The 23,088-nt window shown below is 39.0% G+C and overlaps 1 protein-coding gene across 11 annotated transcripts in view; it reads left to right on the top strand.

Annotated features, from left to right (window-relative positions):
- The window catches only part of AGTPBP1 (ATP/GTP binding carboxypeptidase 1), an 85,098-nt gene that overhangs the window by 20,848 nt on the left and 41,162 nt on the right, over positions 1–23,088 (top strand). For 3 of the 11 annotated variants that reach the window (XR_007373860.1, XM_048930837.1, XM_048930846.1), the window contains exons 1-3: positions 14,927–14,947; positions 15,316–15,386; positions 21,292–21,422. The exons of 1 other annotated variant lie outside the window; for it this stretch is intronic. Coding sequence is in view for 8 of the 10 variants with exons in the window: in XM_048930837.1 (XP_048786794.1) it covers positions 15,355–15,386; positions 21,292–21,422 (163 nt within the window). In the remaining 2 variants the exon portion in view is untranslated. Of the gene's footprint in view, positions 1–4,484; positions 4,625–4,724; positions 4,874–4,948; positions 5,056–5,184; positions 5,403–5,951; positions 6,055–14,188; positions 14,317–14,926; positions 14,948–15,315; positions 15,387–21,291; positions 21,423–23,088 lie in introns of those variants that run through there. 7 more of the 11 variants (XM_048930841.1, XM_048930839.1, XM_048930838.1 and 4 more) reach the window with 7 other exon arrangements.

The following is a 23,088-nucleotide window of genomic DNA, read 5'->3' as shown; positions in this document are numbered from 1 at the left end:
CTAACAAACAGGATAAGAAAGGATAGTAAAATACTGCCCTGAGTGCAGAAATCAATTGAACTAAATGACGTGCATAAATTCTTCCCCCTCTAACAAACAAACAAACAACAACAACAACAAAAAAAAAACACCTGAAAATTGTTTGACTGTAACACAGGAGAGTCACTTCTCTTTTTTCTTTGTTTTCTTCTGTTGTTGTTTTTAATATCTTGTATGTATAACTATAATTTGCTTATCAGTAGATACATAAGTGTCTGACTTAGTACAAGCCTCAGTACAAGCATGTGCTTTTGACATTTTTTCCTACTGTCCTGTTTTTAGCTGGTGTCTTCTGGCTGGTATGGTGCTGTGTTTTGGATTTATGAGAAAAAACAGTGTTGCTCTGGTGCTTTAGTTGTTATTGAGCTGTGGTTACGCTAAGTCAAGGACTTTTCATCTCCTCACACTGCCCTTGCCAGAGGGAAACTGGGTGTGCAGAAACAGCTGGGATGGCACAGAACTGGAACAGCTGACCCAAACTGACTAAAGGGATGTCCTGTACCTGAATGGCATCATGCTGAACAATAAAACTGGGGGACTTAGCTGGGAGGGCTCCTGCTGCTCGGGGCCTGGCTGGCATCAGTAACCTGGCTGTGTATCACTTCTTTTGTATATATGCATATATTTATTATCATTTCCCTTACTCTTTGTCCTATTAAACCATCTTTATCTCAGCCCACAAGCTCTACATTTTTCTGATTCTCTCACCCGTCATGCTGTGGGACTGGAGATAAGGGAACAACTGTGTAGTGCTGAGCTGCCTGCAAGGTTAAACCACCACACTACACCAAAACACCCTTCCCCTGAAGACTGAGATGAAAATATCCACCAGGCTACAAATCTATACTTTCAGAATTAGTCTGTGCAAAGAATATTGATGCGTGATTTCTTTTGTAGTGTTATAAAAGCAAGAATATCTCAATGAGACACAGATGTGAGGTTGAACTGAATTGCTTTTGTGTGTGTTGAAACACATACATAGCAGAGCACAAAAGATATTCTCAAATGTGAAAAAGAACAGAAGCTATGTTCAGAAGAAAACAGAAGAAAAGTACCGAGTATTCTAATGTTCAGAGAGGAATTACATATCTAAGAGAAAAAGGGACAAAAACAAATTCTCCAGTGTGTATTCAGAGATAAGAGTTGACTCTCAAATAAGGGAGTGATTATTTTTCACAGCTAAGGAGGGCTGGTAGCTGTTTATCATCTGGAACTGACTGGATTTATTCAGTATACACGGGCATAGATTCAGGCAAGGCAGACTGAACTAGTACAGATAAAGATTTACTAGTAAAGGAGGGAGTAACTAGGTGATAGGGATACTGAGGATGAGAGGGGGTAGAATCAAACAATGCTTACATATTGTTATCATTAAGAGTAATTTGAAGAACTTTTTCTTATCCTCCTTGTTCTTCTTGCTTCCATAGGGGATAGCTATTAACTTAAAAAATTACCTGCTATTATTTCAGTTACGAATGCTGATTCTGTAAGACTTGGTACTGTGTATGTATTAGTAGATGTTGAGATAATGGAGGTAGTAAGTGTGCAGCTGGGGGTGGCAGCCTTTCTTCACGTCTTTTGCCTTTGCATAACCTTCAGAAAGTGTTGCTGGAGTCACTGCTTTTATTAGCTTGCCAAAAATAGTAAATGAATGCACTACAATTTGTGTAAACATACAAGCTACTCTATTTTTTTTTTTTTTCTTTCTTTCTTTTTTTTTAATTTATGTTACTGGACATAGACTCTCTTAGGGACTTGCTTTTCCACATTGAGTTTAGATTGAGACATATTTGTTACTTTTTTTCTTTTTTAAGTGCTTGGATTGTTCTATTGAAAAGTATGTACTTGTGACAAAATTTTGTTTAAATAGCAAAATTAGAGGCTTAGTCTTGCGTGGAACCAGTTCTGCACTGCAAGGCAGTATTGCTGTAGCTGTTATTTTTGGAAGAGAGTGCCTGGGTTTGTCCAGCTTTTGCTTAATGGCAGTAATACTACTTGTCATCATCTTATTTGCAAAACACCACAGATTTATGTTTTCCTCTGGCTAAGTAAAAACTTATTTGTTTGCAGTAAAGATTTCATCTGGAAAGTTGAAAATTCTGTGAAATGAAATAAATAACTGTTATATTGTTTTTATAGTATCTGATAAATGTTTAGAATTGTGTTCTGTGATTTTTCAAGTATATCTTTACAAAGGATTCAAACCATTCACTTTTCACTGGAATGTGTTTGAAAACAGAACTAGGACAAATTCTTGCAGTCTCATGTAACTAAATTCCATCAGAACTGTTGAAAATTCTTACACAATTAAGAACAATATTGATCTGTTACTATGTTTTGTGCATTTGTTCTAAAGGCAAACTTGTCTTCTGTAGAAATAAGTCCTAAATGTGGACTCACTTTATCTGCAAAAGAAAAAAATAATAAATCTAAGTTCATTAATGACCTTCAACTCCCACAAGCAGATGTTCTGCTAGAAAAAACATGAGTTACAGAACAATCAGAAAATTTGATTTAATGTTTTGTGTTCTTTCTCCAGCAGAGGATTCTCATGTTTTTAGCTGATTTGTTTTTGTCGTGTGCCAGGACACACATGGAGGTATTTAATAATAATATTTTCTGAACAAATAAACTTGTCTGCCTCTTTGATCAGATAAAAAAAAATAAAAAAAAGAGAGAGAGAGAGATTTTTATTTATATTCTTCTTATTTGCTTTTTACTTGCCAGTGCCTGCCTGATACTATTTCTGTCTTTGATTGAGTCATACTTGAGTTTATTCTACATCTTCTAATGCCTGACATTGCTTTAGAGAGCTAAAATCATTCTATGAATAGAACTTCACAGAAAACTTTCAGCTGCATCGTTTTCTGTTTTAAAGTATTCTCCCTTAACAGCTGTCAACTATGACTGCTGTTTTGGAACAATTAAGACTGTTCCTGCCTAGTGCCAATATGCTGTTAAATTACTGCATTCTGATTCTCTGGGTTCTACTTACTCAAGATAGGTGACTGAATAATGTGTTAGGTAGGGGAGGGACAAAGCTCCATTCAAACCTGTGTATTTTCTGATTGTTCACAAGGTCTAGGAAGTGTGATTAATGTTTAAGTATTTGCTGGATAAAGATCATGTAAGTAAAGTCAAGGATAACTGGTTACCACTCCTATCCATTTATTTTAATATGGTGGGAAGGGGAATTCAGAAAGCGTAATCAATGTTTATGCTTAAATGATATGATGATGAAATTAAGAATCTGTTGTATCACCTTAAACTTAAATTAACTCTACCAAAATAGAAGCTAACTTCCCTGATCAGATGGGCAGAAACTGGCTGAAACTAACAGCCAGGCAAACACTGTTTTTCACCAGAACCACATAGGAGGGCTGGTATCTACTTGTACTCTATCACAAGTGTGCAGAAGTGGCCCCTTGGTCCCAACTATCAAGTTTCCATTGACTTGTCATTAAAGCAGTTTTGTTCCACATTCACAAGGTAAAGACATATATGTTCTCTACACAGATCACATGTGGATTGCTGCATGGATGGGAAGCACAATTTATCTAATACCATAACACCATACCAAAACTAAAACATTAACAAGCAGTAATTGTAAACTGCTCCTCTTTAGCCCCAAGGAAGAGGTGACAACTGTCACCCAAAATGCATAGCTGTTTGTTAGTGAAAAAATATTGAAAATCTTTAGTCCAGTCCTTGGGGTTAGAATAAACCACAGCTTATAAGGCAGTGGTTGCAGCTACTTTAGCCAGATGGATAAGGCATATGCATTTTGAAAAGCAAGATGCATAAAAGCATGTACAATTTAGAATCTACATTGTGCTGTATGAGAAGCAGGATAGGCAACTCTGTAGTTACACAATGTTATTGGGAAACAGGCGTTGCGTATTTCTATTAGGTATTATGCCCTTGACGGAACCATTACCTATGATTACTAGTATATGAGAGATTTGGAATGGATTTTGATTTATCAGCCTTAACTAAAAGGCTTCTTCTCTTTTGTGAGTCTTCTAAATCATCATTATTCTTGCACATTTCCTTTCTCCAATTGAGGTACTTCATGAAATGTTATTTCTTGGCTGTTATGGATGGAAGTGTATCACGGAGCTATGTTGCTGACGTCTAGAAGTCATCAGTGAGCTGAGTGAGTCAGACCTGGGTACCACAGAGATTAATTTGCTATAAAATCTAATGGTTCGGTCTGTTTCTTTGTTTTGGGCTTTTACAAATCCCCAGTCGAAGTTTTCTTTGGTGCTTCCTCAGCACGCTGGGTAGCAGGGATCTCTGTTCCACTTCCATCTGCGAGCTCTTACCTCCCACGAAAAATGGGGTGTGACAGTGCCCGCGGGCCGGGGCAGAGACGCCTCGTGTGACGGAGGACTGTGTGACACTACAGGACCGCCACGGGCGAGGCTAATTCACGCGACTTGTCGCACTGATCTGCAGCCATATGATTCTTACACGCCTCCCGGTTCGTGCAGCCGCCTGAGGCGGTCGCTCCCTCTCCCACCAGCCGGCTGCGACCGCAGTGTTCCGGAGCCTGCAGGGAGGGCCCGCGGCAGCAGCACAGCAGGTGGGGAAGATCTCGCCGTGACAGGCGGAGGGAGCCCTGCCACGCAGGCCGGCACCGGTCCCCCCGCCGGGGCGCGGGGCGCCTGCGCAGGGCCGGGGCGCGGCGGGCGGCCCCGTGTCGCGCTGTGTGCCGGCAGGTTCCTGCCGCCGCGCGGATGAGACCGGCGGGGCGCGGCCCGGCGCCCCTGCCTCAGCGCCGCGGGATAAGGGGCACACTCTGCCGCCTCGCCCGCGGCCCGCCACGGCCAAGGTGAAGTCCCGGGACGGACAGCGGGGGCAGGGCGGGGCCGGGCGAGGCCGGGCGGGGCAGCGCGCTGCGGGGAGGGGTCGGGGCCGAGGCCGCGGCAGAGACGGAACGTGGTTGCGGGGCCTGCCTGGAATCCAGCGATGCGCACTGCCTGCATTCGCCTGCGGAAACCGCCTGACCCCGCGGTAGGCGCCGTGCTCGTCTCCCTGCGCGCAGCTCCGCTGGCCTGCCCGGGGCGCCGGTGCAGCGGGGCCCGGCCCGGTCAGTGCTGCGCGAGTCGGCGTGGGCACGGCGCGGGGCCGCGGCTGCTTCTTCCTTCGTGCGCTGCTCTGCTTCTCTTTACCGCTCGTGGGAATTTGGCATAGCTGTATGCTGCAGGTGTCGTTGCGAGCGCTTCGGAGAGAAGCTAAGCAGCGAGCAGCGCGTTGCGGTGGGGAAGTAGTGTTTTTCCTTAGTGCCGGCTGTTGTTTCAGACATGTGAGTGAACCTGTCACCGCCAGCTGTAAGCTCGGCATCGTGCCGTGGGGCAGAGGTGAGGTTCTGCGTACCCTTGCGAGGTAAAAACACTCTGAAACTTTTAGATAGGCTTGTCTTAGCGCAGGCTTTGTGTGTTTATGCGTCCGTTTTGAGGAAGTCAGCTACCAGCTAGGAGTGTTTACCAGCAGCAGTGCTCCAATAGATCGGCGGCGTGCGAGCTGCACTATGCTGCATGGAGGGCCGCCTGCTGCTGAGGCTGGCAGCGCAGCGCTGCGTGTCACTGCCGCACGGTGACACCGCAGACACTGTTCTGTCCGTCGGCAGGCCCTGAGGGTGCAGCAGGAGGCAGCGCCTCAGCATCTGCTCGTGAGCAAGTGCGCTCTGCGCTGGCTTCTCTTATTGCTGTTCGGGTCTGTGATGGAGCAGCAAGGCAGTCTCCTTTTCTGGAGACCTTGCTGTGTAACATCAGGGGCATTTTGTCACATAAAACGCTTCATTTCTAGTGTCTTAGCTCATTGTTGTGAGTTAATTTTTATGTCAGCTTAAGAACTTTTTTTTTTTTTTTTTTTTTTTTTTTGAGCTTTGTTTTTATTCTTCCAAAAAGCAACGCGAGGATGGCAGAATAAGGAGTACTAAGTGTGGCTGTTTGTGTGAAGCGGCACCCAACCACAGGGGGCAGTGCTCGTGCTGAGGTTGTCCGATTTGAGGTACTTAAATTTGTCTTCTACGTGGTCTGGTTTGTGTACAAACAAAAATACGCTGTTGTCTTGTAGAAGCATTTGGCTGATTTTTGTTGCAGTTAGTTTACCCCTTTCCAAAATTAAGTGTAAGAGGCTCCAGCTAGAGCAGGGAGGCCTCAGGGAGGTTTGAAGCCCTCTGGGCTGGTAGAACAGCTTGCTGTTTCACCCTGTGTTTGGATTTCAGCCTAGAGAAGATGTTCAGCTTGCACTTGCCCAACTAGTTGTCAGCAGCATGTCTTATGATGGCTCATGATGGGAGGCAGGTTCTGGGCATGGTTGTATTTCTGCTGAAGGTGTCTGGCAGCCATCTGCTCTTTTCCTCTTGACATGCGTAAGTTGAAAATTTTCTCATATTTCCACTATCTGTGAGCCCCTTGCTCTTAAGAGGTTGCCCCTCTGATATGGATTGCTAATGTTTGAAGGAGCTGAGTGCTATTCAACTTATGCTCTGGAGTAATGACCGCAGTAACTGAAGCATTTAAACTCCTTAAGGAACTTAGAGAGGAAGTTTGGAATGAGTGTGTGAGTGCCGAGCAAGGCAGCTGCTTTTGATAGTGCTTAGGAGGGATTTGTAATGGCAGTGTGTCTCTGGGCCTGTTTTCAAGCCCTGCCACTATGCTCAGCTTTACTGTCTGATATCCAGTGCTAAGCATCAAGGAGATTATGAGCTGTTCAGCGTGTGTCCTGGATACAGGGACAATTCAACATGACGTGTGGATAGTTTTGTAACAGCTCTACGCAAAGAGGCGGAAAGTTGTGGACAAAGGTGCTTCCTTTCTTTTGCAATAGCTCTGGAGATGAGTTCTGAAGGTGTTATCCCAAAACCTTAATACATTGGGAGATACATGTGAGAGTTTTGCTGAATGTTTAAAAAAATCCTATCATTTTAGAGAAGTGTTGTCCAGTGTTGTGTGTACTGGAGGGGAGAGGCATTACTGTTATAACTTTCACCTACAGTTAACAGGCCAAGTGTACAAATCAGATTTTTGAGAATGTGAATGGTTGCTGAGAGGTTTTATGGATTGTGACATGATTTTATTTCTGGTTACTAATTAGCAGAATCATCTTTATCTTATAAGAGCTGGAAATATGTTTCAGTTTGTAAGTCTCCAACGTGGAGCCATTGTTTGCTTTTTTAATTTTTTTCCCCTCTCCACTGGGGTTTCTCATTGCTCAGCTGGTGAAATAACAAGTGTGGGTGCCTGATGTCTTTGTAGACCTACCTGAGCTGCTTTGACAGTGTGATCTAGAAAACCAGACACTGAGTTTGATGTTGGCAGGCACCTCAGAGGTATAGCAGTGAGCTGTTGAGACATGGCCAAGAAATCAGGAAAATTGCTGGTGTTTCCACTTGTTGTTCAGGACTTGGTGGAGGGAAGTGCTTTGTTTCTACTAATGATAATGATAGTCTAATATAGTCTATATATTAGATATATAGTCTATAGTCTAATATTATGATAGACTAATGATAGTCCTTCTCCTCCTGGCTATTTTTACTGCTCCCAGCTCCCCTCCTGGCCCTGTACCACTCACCTTTTGCCTAATGAAGAGGTTATGTTATCTGTGTGATAAGCAGCTGACTTTTGCAATATTTCTATCATCTTAAATCAAGCAAGCTTTGAATGTGATACCCTAAGCATGACGATGACAAGTTCCTCATGTCTTGAGGAGTATGGATATCGGGTGCTGGTAACTTTCTAGGAGTGTCTTTCTATGCAAGAAACTAAGTGCAGTTTTCTTAATTTGCTTTTTTTCTGTTGAGTGACTCTGTGTGTTGGTTTTGATCATTGATTTTTTTTTTTAAAGGGAGATGACTGAGATATTTACAGCTTTTTAGACAGAATATATCAGACTTGGTTTTTATAGCTGGTGATAATAGGCTGCATGGCATAGTTGACAGGCTGCTGCACAGAGCTTTGGTGCTTCAGTCTCTTGTGGAGCTCAGTGTGTGTTGTTCTAAATGTCTGAGTATATATTGCAGTTTATCTAGTCACACTGGAAAGTCGGCACTTTGTCATAATGCAGCAGTGGGTAAACTAATCAGCTGACCTTGTTTTCTAATATAAATATTTATAACAGTGGGTACAAGAAAAAGGCAGTAACTGATTTTTCTTTGAAGTTGTGTTCAAACAGATTTTTTCAGGGTCTTGGAAAGGAAGGAGTATTTTGATCCATAAACACCTTCAGACTTTGTGGTATGTGAAATGCTGTCCTATCAAAGGCCTATTTGCTTCTGTTTTAAGCTCTGCTGGGTGCGGGAAGTAGAGGGAAGGGGGGGGGGGGTCACATGCCCTTATGTGAGTGATAGGACTGTCCTTTGGAAGCACACTGAAGAATACAGTCAATCATCTGAGCCATGAACAGATTTTAGTAGAGCTCTGACTTCACAACTTTTTGCTGCCTTGCATTTAGGAAGTTCTAAATCATTACATTGTTTCTTATTTCATATCTGTTTTTCCGTCTATTTTTATTTTCTGTTATTTTATACTGTTTTATCCTCTGAAGTTTGTATTCTTTGTTGTGTCTTTCACATATTAGATTTGTCTTTTTGATTGTAAAAATTACAGTTATTTTGCTCAGCTGCTTGCTTCTACTATGTGGTAAATAGCAAAGAAATATTTGTTTGCTCTGCACTTCTTGTGCTTATCTTAAAGATAGGATGCTCCTGTTTTTAAATGCAAACCAAGGCATGGAAATGTATGTAGAGGTAAATGTTTCTAAAGATTTTACAGACTTAATGATCCAGATTTACATATTGAAATTGTGGTTTTATCTCCTCATATGATTTGTAATCTGATAGTTAAAACTCATCTATTGTGATAAAATGCATTTCTGAAATACTGAGAAGGCTCAATGAAGTACAGGCCTTAAAATGTAAAGTAAATTTGTTAAGAAAAAGAGTTTCTGGCAAAAAGAAATGGAGAAATCTAAATATCCTATAAGAAGAGCAAACTGAAGGATATCAGTAGGCTGTGCATATTTATTTTCATTTTTGATTTTCCCGCTGATTTGATAAAGAGATCTAGTGAACTGACTTGAGAATGTAATTTCAGAGTACTTTGTAGGAAAGTCATAGTATTAACTAGGATTAATTTCAGAAGTATCTGGCTTTTTTAAGGACTCTTTTTCTAAACTTTAAGAAAATTATAAGATATTTTAATGTTTTTAATTACATTTATTCTTCCATGAACAGCATTCCTATGTTAAAATATTTTGGTCAATTATGTATATGAATTTAGCTTATATGAACTCAAAATGTCTTCCAATGTCAGTGGCCAAGCAGATTATCTCTAAAAGAGAGTTTTAATAACAGGACTCTAGCATAAAAGTTTCGGGGCTTTTTCAACCTCGGCAGGACTCAGGCATTGGCTTCATCTGGCATGTTTTACATGTGCCACTTCTCAGCACCTCTGTTTTTGTGGCAGTTGTTTTGCTCCAGCTGACCAGTGCTACTCACTTTGGTCTCCACTAGCATGTGTATACTGGCAGGTATATATGTATCAAAAACTTCAAGTTTCAGTGGCAAAGAATGGGGGGAAGATATCTGAAATATTGAAGTAGGACTGCTTTGCATAAATTAAACATCTTGAGCTTCAGATGTGGGGTGAAATACATGAGAATTTTTCATATATGATGTTAAGAAAATGCTTAGTAAAAATGCTCAGTACTGACTTGTTGTCAGTACTTTTGTTCTGTATTCTTTGTTGTGTCTTCCACATATTAGATACATACATTTTTGTCAGTGTTGTTGTGTAGACTGTACATCTGTGATCATGCATTTTTGCTTTATAAGAAAGTTAGTGTAAGGCTTGAATTTGGTCTAATGGGCTTTTAAATGCCCACTAGCAATTAATGGGAAATAAGAGAGGGAAGAAAATACTCAATTAATGCATTTGACTGTAAGTTCTTATACAGGTGAGGCATGTATGTTACTGCTTTGGGTTTAATTTGATATCTTCAATTTTATTTTAAAATGACTTTCCAGAGTGCTTAGAAAGTTTTATCCTGATACGTGTTGATTTAAGTATCAGAATCTTAAAGAAGATGCAAGAAAACCTCTGTGACCGAGCATATGAAGTATTAAGATTTACTTTTTAATTTTAAATTTCCACTTTCATTTTTAGGCAGATGATGAGAACTAACTGACTGGCAGAGTCTAGTTGGAGACTTGTAGCTAGCAGTGTTCCCCAGGGGTCAGTGCTGAGTCTGATCTTGTTCAACATTTTCATCAGTGACCTGAGTGAAAGGGTAGTGTGCATGCTCAGCATGTTTGCTGATGGTTGGAGGAGGCTGATGGTGAGACCTGCACAGGCTAGAAAGCTGGGAAGAGAGGAATGTAAGGAGATTCAGCAAGAGCAAGTGTACAATCTTGCACCTATACACCAATAACTGTATGCATCAGTACAGGTTAGGGGTTGACCTACTGCAGAGGAGCTCTGCGAAGAGGAACCTAGCAATCCTGGTAGACAGCGTGTTGGCCATAAGCCAGCAGTGTGCCCTTATGGCCAACAAGGCCTGTGGTATCCTGAGGTGCAATAGAAAGAACATGGCCAACAGGTTGAGGTCTCCCCATCTACTCTGTCCTGGTGAGGCCATGTCTGGACTGCTGGGTCCAGCTCTGGGCACCTCTTCTGCCAGTGGTTGGGGTCAGCATAAAGAACACAGGCATCAAATTAAATAAGTTTATCTTTACTTACATTAAAAAAATAAAATAATAAGTGAAATAGTACAGCAAGAATAAAACAAGGTGAAAGGATACAAAAAGAATATAAAAGAACAAGCTAATGAACCTAGTTATTACTCTGCAAGATAAACTGTAGTGATTAAGAAAGATACATCATCAATTGCCCGAATACTTTACCATCATCCAAATCTGCAATTGCCAGGGAACTCTGGTTGCAGAGAGGATTTGGAGAGCCTTTTTCAGCAATTAGAACATCCTATACAGTGTGTTCACTTGTAGATGAGGTCTCTGAACTCACTAAAATGGGGTCCAGTTTTTATATTGCTGGATAAACAAGCTTGCATAATTTCAAGTGCGGGAATGTTTCATATTATCTTCCTGTTGGATTCCACCCAAGAAGGAACTGCTCAAGGATGAACCAGGGGAGCAACGATCTATTTGGGCTTTAGCCACATTCTTCTCAACAAGGTCAGTTGATCTCACTGCTCACAAGGTTTTACTCCCTTGTAAACTTGCCTGTAAATAAAGAAGTCTGCTCTGGTTAGTGTTGCTGGTGTTACAAGAGATGTTTATTGATTGGCATCTATATATATATTAATGTTAAAACAGCAAAAAAAGATAAATATTGCATTGCATGTTTGGTATAGCATTTGGTTGTGAGGTTCATCTGTAGGTCTGCTTTGGTTCAAGGCCTACTGTTCAGCCCTAAATACTCCAACTCCCCAGTTCAAAAAAGACATGGATCTCCTAGAAAAATTCCAGTGAAAAGTGACAAAGATGATGAGGGGCCTGGAGCACCTCCTGTATGAAAGGAGGAAAGGCTGAGAGACCTGGGACTGTTCAGTCTGTAGGTGAGAAGGCTGAGCGGGGTTCTTATCGCTGTTTATGAACTTTCAAGTGCAGGAGTAAAATCGATGAGGGCAGGCTCTTGATGCAAGCAAAAGTAGAAAGGGCAACGAGTAGAAACAGGAAATTCCAGGGAGGGACTTCTTCACTTCACTTCTTCACTGTGAGAGTGACATGCTGGAGCAGGCTGGGCAGAGAGGCTGTGTAGTCTCCTTCTCTGTAGATACCCAAGACCCATCTGGATGCCTACTAGGGAATCTGCTATAGTGGAGGTTGGACTTTATGATCTTCAGAGGTCTTTTCCAGTCCCCACAGTTCTGTGATTCTGTGAAGGTGAATGGTAAAGTTGATGATTTTGGTGGTTTCTTGGTGGTTTCTAGTGCACTATGGTATTCCCTCCCTGGAAGCATTCAAGACCAGGCTGGATGGGGTTTTGAGCAACCTGGTCTAGAGAGAGGTTTCCCTGCCTCCCAACCAGGGGGTTGGAACTAGATGATCTTAAAGGTCTCTTCCAACCAAACCATTCTATGATTCCTGATATTTCTGTGAAAATGAAGAAGTATGTAAGACAAACCAAGGGAAATGACCTGATTTTAGTGAGGAGAGTTCTCATTTGTTTGCTTTTTTTTTTTTTTTTCTTTTGAAAGAGATAGTATTTTAGGTGCCACTTCCCCAAAACTGGTGCATTTAGATTCACAAAAGTATCAGAAACATTTTTTTTCTGCTCAACAGATGTGGCTGAGTGAGACCAAGGAAAAAGCTGATGTCCCTTTTGAAGGCTTTGGATAACAAGTAACATGAGCACTTGCTGTGTGGTCTTGGGAGATCATAGGAAAAAGGGAATTGTCAAACCTGGCAGTCAGCAAATAAAAGCTTAAATCTGTGAATTTCTTTATTCACGCAAGAAGTGGGTTTGAGGTTTTTCATAAACATGGATAGTAACACCTGGATTCAGTGACTGTTTCATCATTGTTCTGTGTTTTCTCCCAGAAATTCTGAGGTCATGTCACTTGTACTAGTGGAATGGAATTAATACACAATATTAAGAGCACTGTGCCAGAATTACTAATTGTCCTTTCCCTCTCCGCACAGTTGCTACCTAGCTGATGTCAATAATATTTCCTGTGAATCCTGTCTCAATGTCTGACCAGAGCTATTACTGTCTTGGAGATGCTGAGCATCTTGGTGTTCATCTAATATAGAAATCAACTTAGCATTGAAGTAGATTGTGTTACATGTCTCAGTAGTCTACAAGGCACTCCCAGTCAACAGCCCTGGATGCGAGGTGTGAATAAAGTGGTGGCTGTTAGCTGTTATTCTGAACAGAAGAAAATAATTTTATAAAATGAGGAAAGCTGTTATGTAATAGCTTTGTGGTGGTTTGTCTAACAAGCAGGAATGCAGGTTCTGTGTTGCACTTGCATTTCAGCACATCCTGAAGCTCATGAGAGGTACTGGGTGTATCTTCGGCCCTTTTGATTAGGGTTCTCCCATACCTTTCATAGGACTGGAAAGATTAGTGAAGCTGAGTTGGTGGCTCAGTGACAAAGAATTCACTTGAGAGGAAAGCAAATACATGTCACATCAGGCATGTTGTTACTTTTAGGGGGGGAATGGGTAAGGTGAAAGTAATGAAATGGACTACAAGAAGTTAGATGTGTCTTAGCATTGCATTGTTACGTAAGTACAGCTTCTGATTTTGAACTTTAGCTGCCTGAAGAAATTTACTATGAGGAATTTGCCATTGGATACTGTTCCACAGGCTGTATGAAATGACCGTGGGAGATTCCACAGAATCCAACTTGAAATTTAACTACTCATCACCCTCTACTCTCTTCTGGTTCACTCCTTTTATTTATTTATTTTCTTTTGGTTGTTCTTCCTAGTGTGCAGTGACTGCTGGTAGTTTACTCTTTTCTATGCTATCACTGGCAAACAAGTTGCATTAGCTATGTCCCATTTATTTGTTGTCTTTACCTTCCTAGGAATCCTTTCTTCAAATTAAGCATAGCATTTAAAGTTTTAATATCAGTGTGTGATTTCTTGCATCATCTAGTAGAATGTTAGAGAGATAATTAGTTACTTTACTCAACCCTCTGAATTGCTGCTATGTAGTGTGTTTGTTCTTTTGTTCCTGATCCTTTTTTCTCTGTGTGTGTGTGTGTTTGTGTTGAGGTGTTCATTTTTATTTTTTTTACCTGCTTGACCCAGACTGTTTGTATCTTAGCACTAACTAAAGTTCAGTATTCTGTGTTGAATTTAGAGTCAAGAAATTAAGACCTTGCTGTTCAGCATAGTTCAACTGTGTTGCTGGCTCCACTTGTAAGGTATTTCTGCACAGTATAATATATAGACGGTATTGGCACTGTCAGGCTGTTAATCATCTGTATGACAGCAGGTCAGCATTGCAAACTAAACAGTGCTTGGCTACTTGAATTCAAGAATCTAATGTATTACCCCTGAAGTAAGACCTGCAGTCTGGATTGAATAGTCCCAACTGTATTTTTTGTCATATTGTCTGCTGTGTGGTGAACACAGCTATTCTCCTTTAACTATTCATTTTCTTTAAAGGAAGCCAAGATAGCGTGCACCTGAAGGTTACTTGAACTAATCTATGACAGCTGTTCACTTGAGTGAAGCTGGAATATTTGAAAAGCTGAGCAATTGCTTACTGGGTTTTAAGAAGATTCTGTGTTCAGGTAAGCTTTGAAACAAACTTCCCTCATACTTCACCTGCTTTAGACTTTTAGCACCTGGAATTAAGCACTGGAATTTGGCAGTAATCAAAAATTGGTTATTATATGTGCTGAACAAAGTCTTACAAATTTGTCTACGGGGTGTGCATATTTCTTGCTGTCATTTCCCAAGAGAATAAGTGCAATATCATCTCACCACCTGTATCTTTGAATATCTTTTTTTTTTTTTTTTGCCCCTTTTTATCCTGTCACCTGTCTTAAAACTAACCTGTGCCCTTTTGAGTACACCATTGTGATTTTAATGTTACATTTCTGGGTTTGTTGTTGTTGTCACAGTGGAGTATTTATTATTCATATTAGACCTCAAATGGAAGTACTGAGGTTCAGTTAATGGTCCTGTAGACTGCAACCTTAATTGCTCAGAGGCACTGTTTGAGGAAGCAGTGTACCCTGAGGACACTATGTCCTTAAAAGGATAGGAAAATTGAGTCCTTAGCACGGTATGGTTTCTGTCCAAGAAATGTATTCAGGTCTTGCTTAAATAAGAACACGAGACACTCTGTGCTTCTTGCTGTGGTGCTATTCCTTGTTACCGTAGATGTGCAGAATAGTTGTCAGAAATAAGTACTTCGTGGTATCTCACATTATCCAGAAAGTTTTTAAAAGTGCATGTATTAGCTTCAGCAGAAGCTTTGTTTGATGATTTACAGTTATGGGAATGAAAATACGGCCTGTTAAATCTGTTGACATTAATTTCTGTTTTATTATAATCAAACTCGGAGCTTGGTAGGACTAAATCATAATGTGGAACTACAGCTCATACTTACAATACAATATTTTAAAAGTGACTTTGAAGAGAGAAAGAGCTCGTGTCTGTGTGGAGAAGATGATCAGTGTGAATAATCTAGCATTCCTAATGCAGAGACATTCAATATATTAATAACATATGAACAATAAATAGTAATGGATATCAATAATTTGTGATTGTTTAATATCTTCCAGGTTATTGGAGATGGTGATTTGAAGAATAAGATTTCCGATATGAACAAAGTAAAAGCATCATCAGAAAAAAGGTGAGTTTAGTGATCTCTCAGAATCAAGACATTTGAGGTTTGTAAAGAAGCAGTCTTTATGTTAAATAAAATATTGTTTATCCCTTATGAGAGTGAGTTGATATTCTGCTCTCCCTCTACTCTGCCCTGGTGGGATCACACCCAGAGCGCTGTTCCTTCTGAGGAAGTTTACATTGATTAGCATAACGTAACTTCACTTTTAACACATAATTTCTCACACTTAAAACGCTCCAGCAGTTATTCTCAGATATATCCATATGTATGTTAATATGCATTTTATTTCATTGAAAGAAATAGCAATGAATTTCATAATTTCATGCAGGTACTGGTGAAACATACAAAACATTTTTACTGAAGGAATTAAAGGATAACTTTATAATACTGCACAGGAAGTCACAAAATGTTGTTACACAACAATTCTACAATCCAACAGCACGAGCAAATGAAGTTACAGGAGAGTTTGTTACTTTTCTGATAGCTCATCTTAACATTTTAAAAAGCTATGTGATTAACTGTGGAAGACCATGTCACAGTTACACAACATCAAGAAACTGCTGAAGGACTTTCAGTTTTATTTTTTTCTTGAGCTAGCAGAGGTTGAACCATTTTGTTTCATCAAACCATCTGATCTGGTGTTTTAGAAAAATTCTTAGTGCAGCAAAATAGGCTATTTTGGCTTCAATCATAGTCCTCTGAAATTCCAGTTCTTTTCTAAATGAGTGAACGAATTTGTGAGAAGTACTTGCTGTGCTCTGGATAAATCTTATATCTTGGGGTGGATTTAAAATTTGTAAGAGGGTTATATAAAAATTTAAGTGAAAACATTTAGATTAGTCTTATGTTTTGTTTCTTGTAGTAACATCATCTTGATGTTAAAGACTGATTATTCTTGTTTGTGCAAAAGTTGTAACCAAAACAACAGTAAAGAAACTTATTGCTTAGGATGTATCAGTTTCTTAGACATTATCATATGCAGAGTCAATCTCTTAGCCATGGATATTCTTGGAAACATTACTGACTGTAGTACATAAAGTATTTAAAGAAGATTATATTTTTGCAGAATGGCCGCTTAAGTTTTTTTTTTTATTCTTATTTTTTCTTTCATTCCCTGTAACTGAAAATAATTTTTCCCTAAGTCATACACACACAAAAGTGATTGATTGTTTCCAGAGATAACAGTGAACCAATCCAGAATATCATCTTTCTAAAGACAGTGGTAACTGGGGATGGTTGGAAGGAAAGTTAGTTTTGGAAATGGTTTGATTAGATTAAAAAAAGAAGGGAGTTTGGGGAGGAGGAAGGGAGGGAGAATTCTACCTTACTTTAAATCAACTTTTTGCAGGCACACTGGATTTACTGCACATAGCATGCTGGAATGCACAAGGCTTTGCTGTAGAGAAAGAAAACATTTCCTGATATGTAAATGTATTGGCTAGCAGCAAACAGTGATTTGAGAGAAAGTAAATACAGTCGGGAAACTGACTTCCTCCATTTGACTGTTGTTTTGGAGGACTTCCTAAAGATGAGTAGCCTAAAACTATTCTGAGATAACTGATGTTTGATTACAGCTGTGACAGATGTTAGTTATCTTTCTCATCATGAGCAGACACTTTGGTGTTTGCACATAGTTTGGTAAAAGTGCTACACAGTGGGTAATGGCGAGTTGTGCATCCAGTACTTTTTCATAATCACAGTAGGAATGCTTAAACATTATGGAGGTTGGCGGGGCTGGAATGAACGTCACTGCGATGAAAGGACTTACTTAGAAAAGGTGTTTTCTTGTTGAGGCAAATAGCAAATGTAGTTCTTGTGTCTGTGAAAGTGAGGGAGAAGAAACTGTAGATCAGTCGCTTCTGGTCTTTGCATAGGTTTCTGGAAGAGTTAACAAAACAGGTGATGCTTTCAACAGGCAAATGTGTTTTGAGATGTCTTGAGAATTTATCTCGTGTTTTTTGTGGGGAATAGTTCCTATGAGCAGGGCAGAGGCATTAAGTAGTATGTACATATTATTTTAATGAAGTTTTAGACATCTCTGTGTATGATACTGCCATCGGGAAGATAAGGCTGCTTCTCCATTTAAGTATCCTAGAATACAGCTGTGACTGAAGTGGTAGCAGTCATTCACTATCACAAAAAAAAAAGGTGCAGAGTTTTTCTGGATATGCTTATTTTTTTCTACTGGCCATAACTGAATGAAAATACTATGAGGTTCAGCTAATGAAGTGAAAGAGAGGAGTACTTCTTAAAATTGCAGACAACTTGTATCTCAAAAGATCTGCAAAACATTGAAGGAGACCAAATGACTTCAAGGTACTTTTGTGAAATGCAGAAAATGGTTTTTAACTATTTGATGGAAATATTTGTGCAAGATATTATATTTTGAGAGGAATATTATTGGGACAGATAAAGAACAGTAGGTATTCGTATTTGTAGTGAGGAAGGACAGAAATATTAAGGTTAAACTGCAGTGATCAAAACTTTAAAGTTTGCAAAGCTTTACAGTACAGTTGTCTTTGTTATTCTGTCACTGTTTTTGCAGGCCATTAAGGACAGGTTGATTGTATATCTATCAGGAAGAGCAAACTATTTTGCTTATATTCTTGAGAATAGTGTCAGTGACCTCACAAAGCTTATTCTGGTGTACTGTAGCTATGACTTTATGACTGGAAATAGTGGAAGCTATGTAAGCCTCAGTGACTATGGAGTGTTCTTACAAGAAAGTTTTACAATGGGTGAGGTAAAAAAGAAAAAGTCTCTTTTAAACAGAGTGGTTCTTTACACTGTGGGAAAACTAGTCTCTTACAAAAGGCTGGCTGCAATGTTAAGGATGTTCTTGTGAGTTTCTGGAATGTCAGCAGCTTAAAGTGAAATCTAGTTCGACAGTACACAGTGACTACTGTGCCACTCTGATTACTTCTTTGTTTTACCTAGCTGTTGGATTAAGAACACTGAATTCCTTTATTTTGAAGAACTCTCTATATATCTCTATATATCTCTATATATCTCTATATATCTCTCTATATCTCTCTATATCTCTATATATCTCTATATATCTCTATATATCTCTATATATCTCTATATATCTCTATATATCTCTATATATCTCTATATATCTCTATATATCTCTATATATCTCTATATATCTCTATATATCTCTATATATCTCTATATATCATCTATAGAGAGATACTGGGTTGCTTATTTGACAAGATATACGTATTTACATTTTAGGTACCTGAAAGGCTTCCACAGTAGATTAGGACTGCATTTTGTTCTCACAGTGATGCTGTGCGCAGGAGTAGTTGGTCAGGCTGGCTATCATAAGTTGTGTCCTACAACCCTTCCAATTTACAGTACAGGCGTTGAAAGCTATTACAGTATTATGTACCACTAGGTATATTAGTGTAGAGTTTAATAGAAGTCTAATTCCTACTTTAAGGAGGAAAAACTCAGTCTTAGAAGAGGAATTTGATTCATATTTGAGCGCAGACTCTAGTACTGCTATCATTTTCAAGAATGCTTAACTGGGTGTTATGAAGATATATAATCTATTTGGCTATATTTCTGCTCAAGGACTTCTTGCAAAATGAATAGCCTAAAACAATTTTCAACCTAACTGTTAGCACTGGTTGCTCTTACTAGAAATTCTAGCTCCAGGAGAAGATTATACCTCTAAATTGTTGGAATTAAATTGTTATAGTAGCCTACAGTGAGGATTATATACCCTTCCTAGCCCCCTCAAAGCTTTTGCTAAGTTTAAAGGTATTATGTTAGGTATTAACTGTCTCTAAGTGGTATATTACTTCCATGTACCAGTGCTGATTCTTGGCTAGAATAGAAGGAAAAAATCAGATTTGCTTTGAAGTGGTTATTTCTTTAAATTAATTTTATATTTTGAACAACTTCTGTTTCTTCTTTCATTTTGTTGCTATCCATAGTAGTTTCCTACTTGGCAGCTGGAGGTGTTTCACTGTTAGACTAATGGTATAACAAAGCAGTGGTTACTTGCACACCCTCCCTCCCCTGCCCACCAGCCATAGCTTCTTTGTGAGTTAGCTGGGTGCTTTCTTGTTTCATTTTGGAGCTGGTGAAGTTAATGTCCTTTCAAAGTCTCTCTGTATATTAGATTGACAGGATTTGGGTTAATTTTGAAGTGTTTTGAGTGCAGTGAATAAACAGAGGAGTAAAAAGAAGCAGAACAAAGCTTAGGCATATAATTGTTGCTTTATTACTACTATTCAACCTGATATTGGGTGGTGAGAAAGAACTGGAAATGATTATGCTTTAATCATACACATTATGTGATATTTGAGGAAGACACTTATTTTAGATCAAAAAATACTCTTAAATTGAAGTCTACCAAATGATGTTGATTTAAGCTTTGTAATTAGTTTTGCTGCTCCTTACTACTGATGTTAAAAGATCATAAGTATCATCTATAATCTGAAGGGTTTTTTAAATTATGCTGCTTATTTAGATGTCAGTGTGGGAAAGTAATAGTTTTGGAAACATTTTCCTCAGCAACTATTACTGGTTTGCTTTCACAGATGCATGACCTTTGCTGTTAGCTTTTTTTTTTTTTTTTTTTTTTTTTTTTTAAAACCTTGATTTTAACATTTTTGTCTGTATGTGAACTAATTTTTTTTAACAGGTGATAGCTTATGAAGCCTTTTCACACATAGAAAATACAAATGAAGAAGTAATAATTCCGCATTATTATAAGAGATACTGACTGACTGTATTTACAAAGTCAATCTTATATACTTCCACTGCAAGCAGTCAGGACTGTGTGTGTGTGTGTAACATGATCTACTGTTGACTATTGCAGAATTTTAATTATACAAATGTGTAGAGTTACTTTTGTTTCTCCTTCAAAGTAATCTCCTCTATTTAATTGTATGACTATAATTCAAATGTTAAAAGTTTGTCTAAAAATCACTTTCTTATAGAAATATGAATCTGAAAACTATTCTAAATAATTGTTGTAGCCTGAAACTGAAGAGGAGATAAAATGTTTTCTAGACAAACTTTATTTTAGCACTATAAATATTTACATTCTTTCTTTCTGTGTAATCTACCCGTCTTTATAAATAATTGATGTGAAGTACATTTGCAAGGCAAGTAGTGATATTAAACATTCTATGTCAAAACAGGCCAAAACACTCCTTGTGTTCGAAACAAACCCAAACTCTGATCATACATCTGGGGACTTCCTGAAGTTTTTTTTTTGTTTGTTTGTTTGTTTTTTAACTTAAAATGAAGTCTTTAGCTAATGAACGCTGGCTTACTTATGAATGATAATCTTTTTTTTCACTTCAGAAAGACCAGCCTGTAAGAAAACTAGTCATAGAAACTGCCAGGAGCCGTCAATTTTGCTTCTGTCACTGCTAATACACTCCACTCACCTCTTCATTATGCTCACACCCACTAGTTGGTCTCCACAGATGTTCAGTAAACACTGATGAGCATCAATGGGTTTTGAACTGTGTTTTTTGTATGTGTATTACCCACCTTTGCTTCGTACACACTTCTGTTTCAGACTGCCTCTCTGTTGCCATTGGTTGCATGGCAACAAAGTGTAACATAATATTGGTGGGAATGTTCAAAGGCTGTTGCCATACCACCAGCACCTACTTGTAGGTCATGGAGCAGTATAACAGTTAGGACGCTTTTGGAGCAGCCCTTGTGTGGAGAAGTACACCTGTTTTCCAATCAGTATAAACTACAGGAGGAAAGTAGATGTGCTGTGTACTCTTCACATGGGACTTCTGGGACTTCTGCTTTTAATGTTTGGGTTTTTCTGTTGTTGTTGTGGGTATTTGGTTTTTATTTATTTTCTGATCTAGTATTTGATAACATGCTTACTGTTAATATATAAATGAAGATTAAAAAATCTTTCTTTTAGTGTTTCTACCAGTTCTCGGACTATGTCTTTGCTGTCACAGCTAGAGAAGATCAATTTGGACTCTGTATTGGGAGAAGCAGATAATGCCAGATATGTTACTGCAAAGATCCTTCATTTGGTCCAGAGTCAGGGTAAACAATTGAGTTTTTTCTTTCTAATAGTTTTCCCTTTGAGCCTTCCTCCTTCTGTTTCTTACTTGCTGGACTTTTAATTTTTGCTTCTATTTGCTGAGCTTTATTATCTATCTGTTTCTGTAATGGATTTTTCTAAGACCATGCTTAATGTTATCTGGTATAGTACTGGTTACACTGAATACATTTTGTATTGTCAGTACAGCATATTTTTTGTAATTTATATTGTACATAAAGTATAATATATATATGCGCAGTTATTTAAGTAATAAGTTTAAGTGTAAGGACACTTAATGTGATACTGTTGTATGTGATACATGGTAAAATATTTAGCTGCTCCAGGTAAACTGATATAAAAGAAAGTGTTCTTCTTTTAATAAATCATAGAATCATTAAAGTAGGAAAAAGAGATTATCTTTTTTTAGAATTAGAGATCATCTGGTTAAGCTGTCTACATATCACCAGTGTACCCACTAATCATGTTCCTAAGGGCCACATCTACATGTTTCCTTAACATCTCCAGAAATGGTGACTCCACCATGTCTCTGAGCAGTCTGTTTCAACACCTCACCACTCCTTCTGGGAAGAAATTTTTCTGAATATCCAACCCGAACTTCTCCTGCTGTAACTTAAAGTCATTACCTTTAGTTCTGCTACTGGTTATGATGGACCCCCATATCCTCTCCTCCTTTCATTGAAGGACATAACTGTAGAGGGCAGTAAGGTTTCCTCTGTGCATCCTCATCTCTAGACTGAACAATGCCAGTTTCCTCAGCTGCTCCCCACAAGACTTGGTCTCCAGATCCTTCACAGCTTTGTTGCTCTTCTGTGGGCATGCTCCAGGGCCTCAGTATCTTTCTCATAGTGAGAGGATCCAAACTGATACTTGGAAGAATATCTTCATATGAAGAATAAGTTATTTACTTTTAAAATGATTCATTTTTAGTTTTAATACTGCTGGGAGGTGACGTGTTACCACAGTAGACTAATATACTGAAGTTGCATCCTATTTACTTCCATGGAAATAACAGATATAAAGAGCACAACAATACTGTGTAAAGAGGAAATTCTCAGCTACAAAATACTATTTTTCAGCATTTTTACCATTGATGAGTGAGAGCCTGCATGCCACACTCATAAAAATGTGCTATTGGTGGAGATGTTCTGCTGTCACTACTGCTGGAACACACCACCCACTGTACTCACATCCACTGTTTGGTCTCCGTACTCAGCAAGTATCAGTCAGCATTATTTTTTCCACATGGAGGAATTCAGTGACACACCTTTGCTTCATACACACTTCCGTGTCAGGCACCATTTTGTCAGACTGCCCCTCTGCTTCCATCTGTCACACAGCAACAAAATGTAACAGAATATTGGTGGGAAGGTTCTGCTCCACTGCCATACCATCAGCATCCACTTGTGATGTCATGGGCATAATGGATAGGAGGCATTACTTTCAGAGCACCCATCATAAATGATTCTCTGAATTGAGCTCGTATTGAGTTGCAGCTGCTTTTGCTCTGCTTCTTACTTTGTCTTTCAAATATTGTTTATTGCTGGTCCTTTTCAGGCTATCTTCACTTTTCAGAATGTCTTAAATTTTATGTTCTATCTGAAGACAACAATGTCTAATAATATAATACGAATCACTACAGTAGCTAAT

Source organism: Lagopus muta, chromosome Z, assembly GCF_023343835.1.
Source record: "Lagopus muta isolate bLagMut1 chromosome Z, bLagMut1 primary, whole genome shotgun sequence".
Classification (NCBI taxonomy): domain Eukaryota; kingdom Metazoa; phylum Chordata; class Aves; order Galliformes; family Phasianidae; genus Lagopus; species Lagopus muta.
Note: the sequence above shows the minus strand (reverse complement) of the source record. Positions and strands in the feature narration are given on the sequence as shown.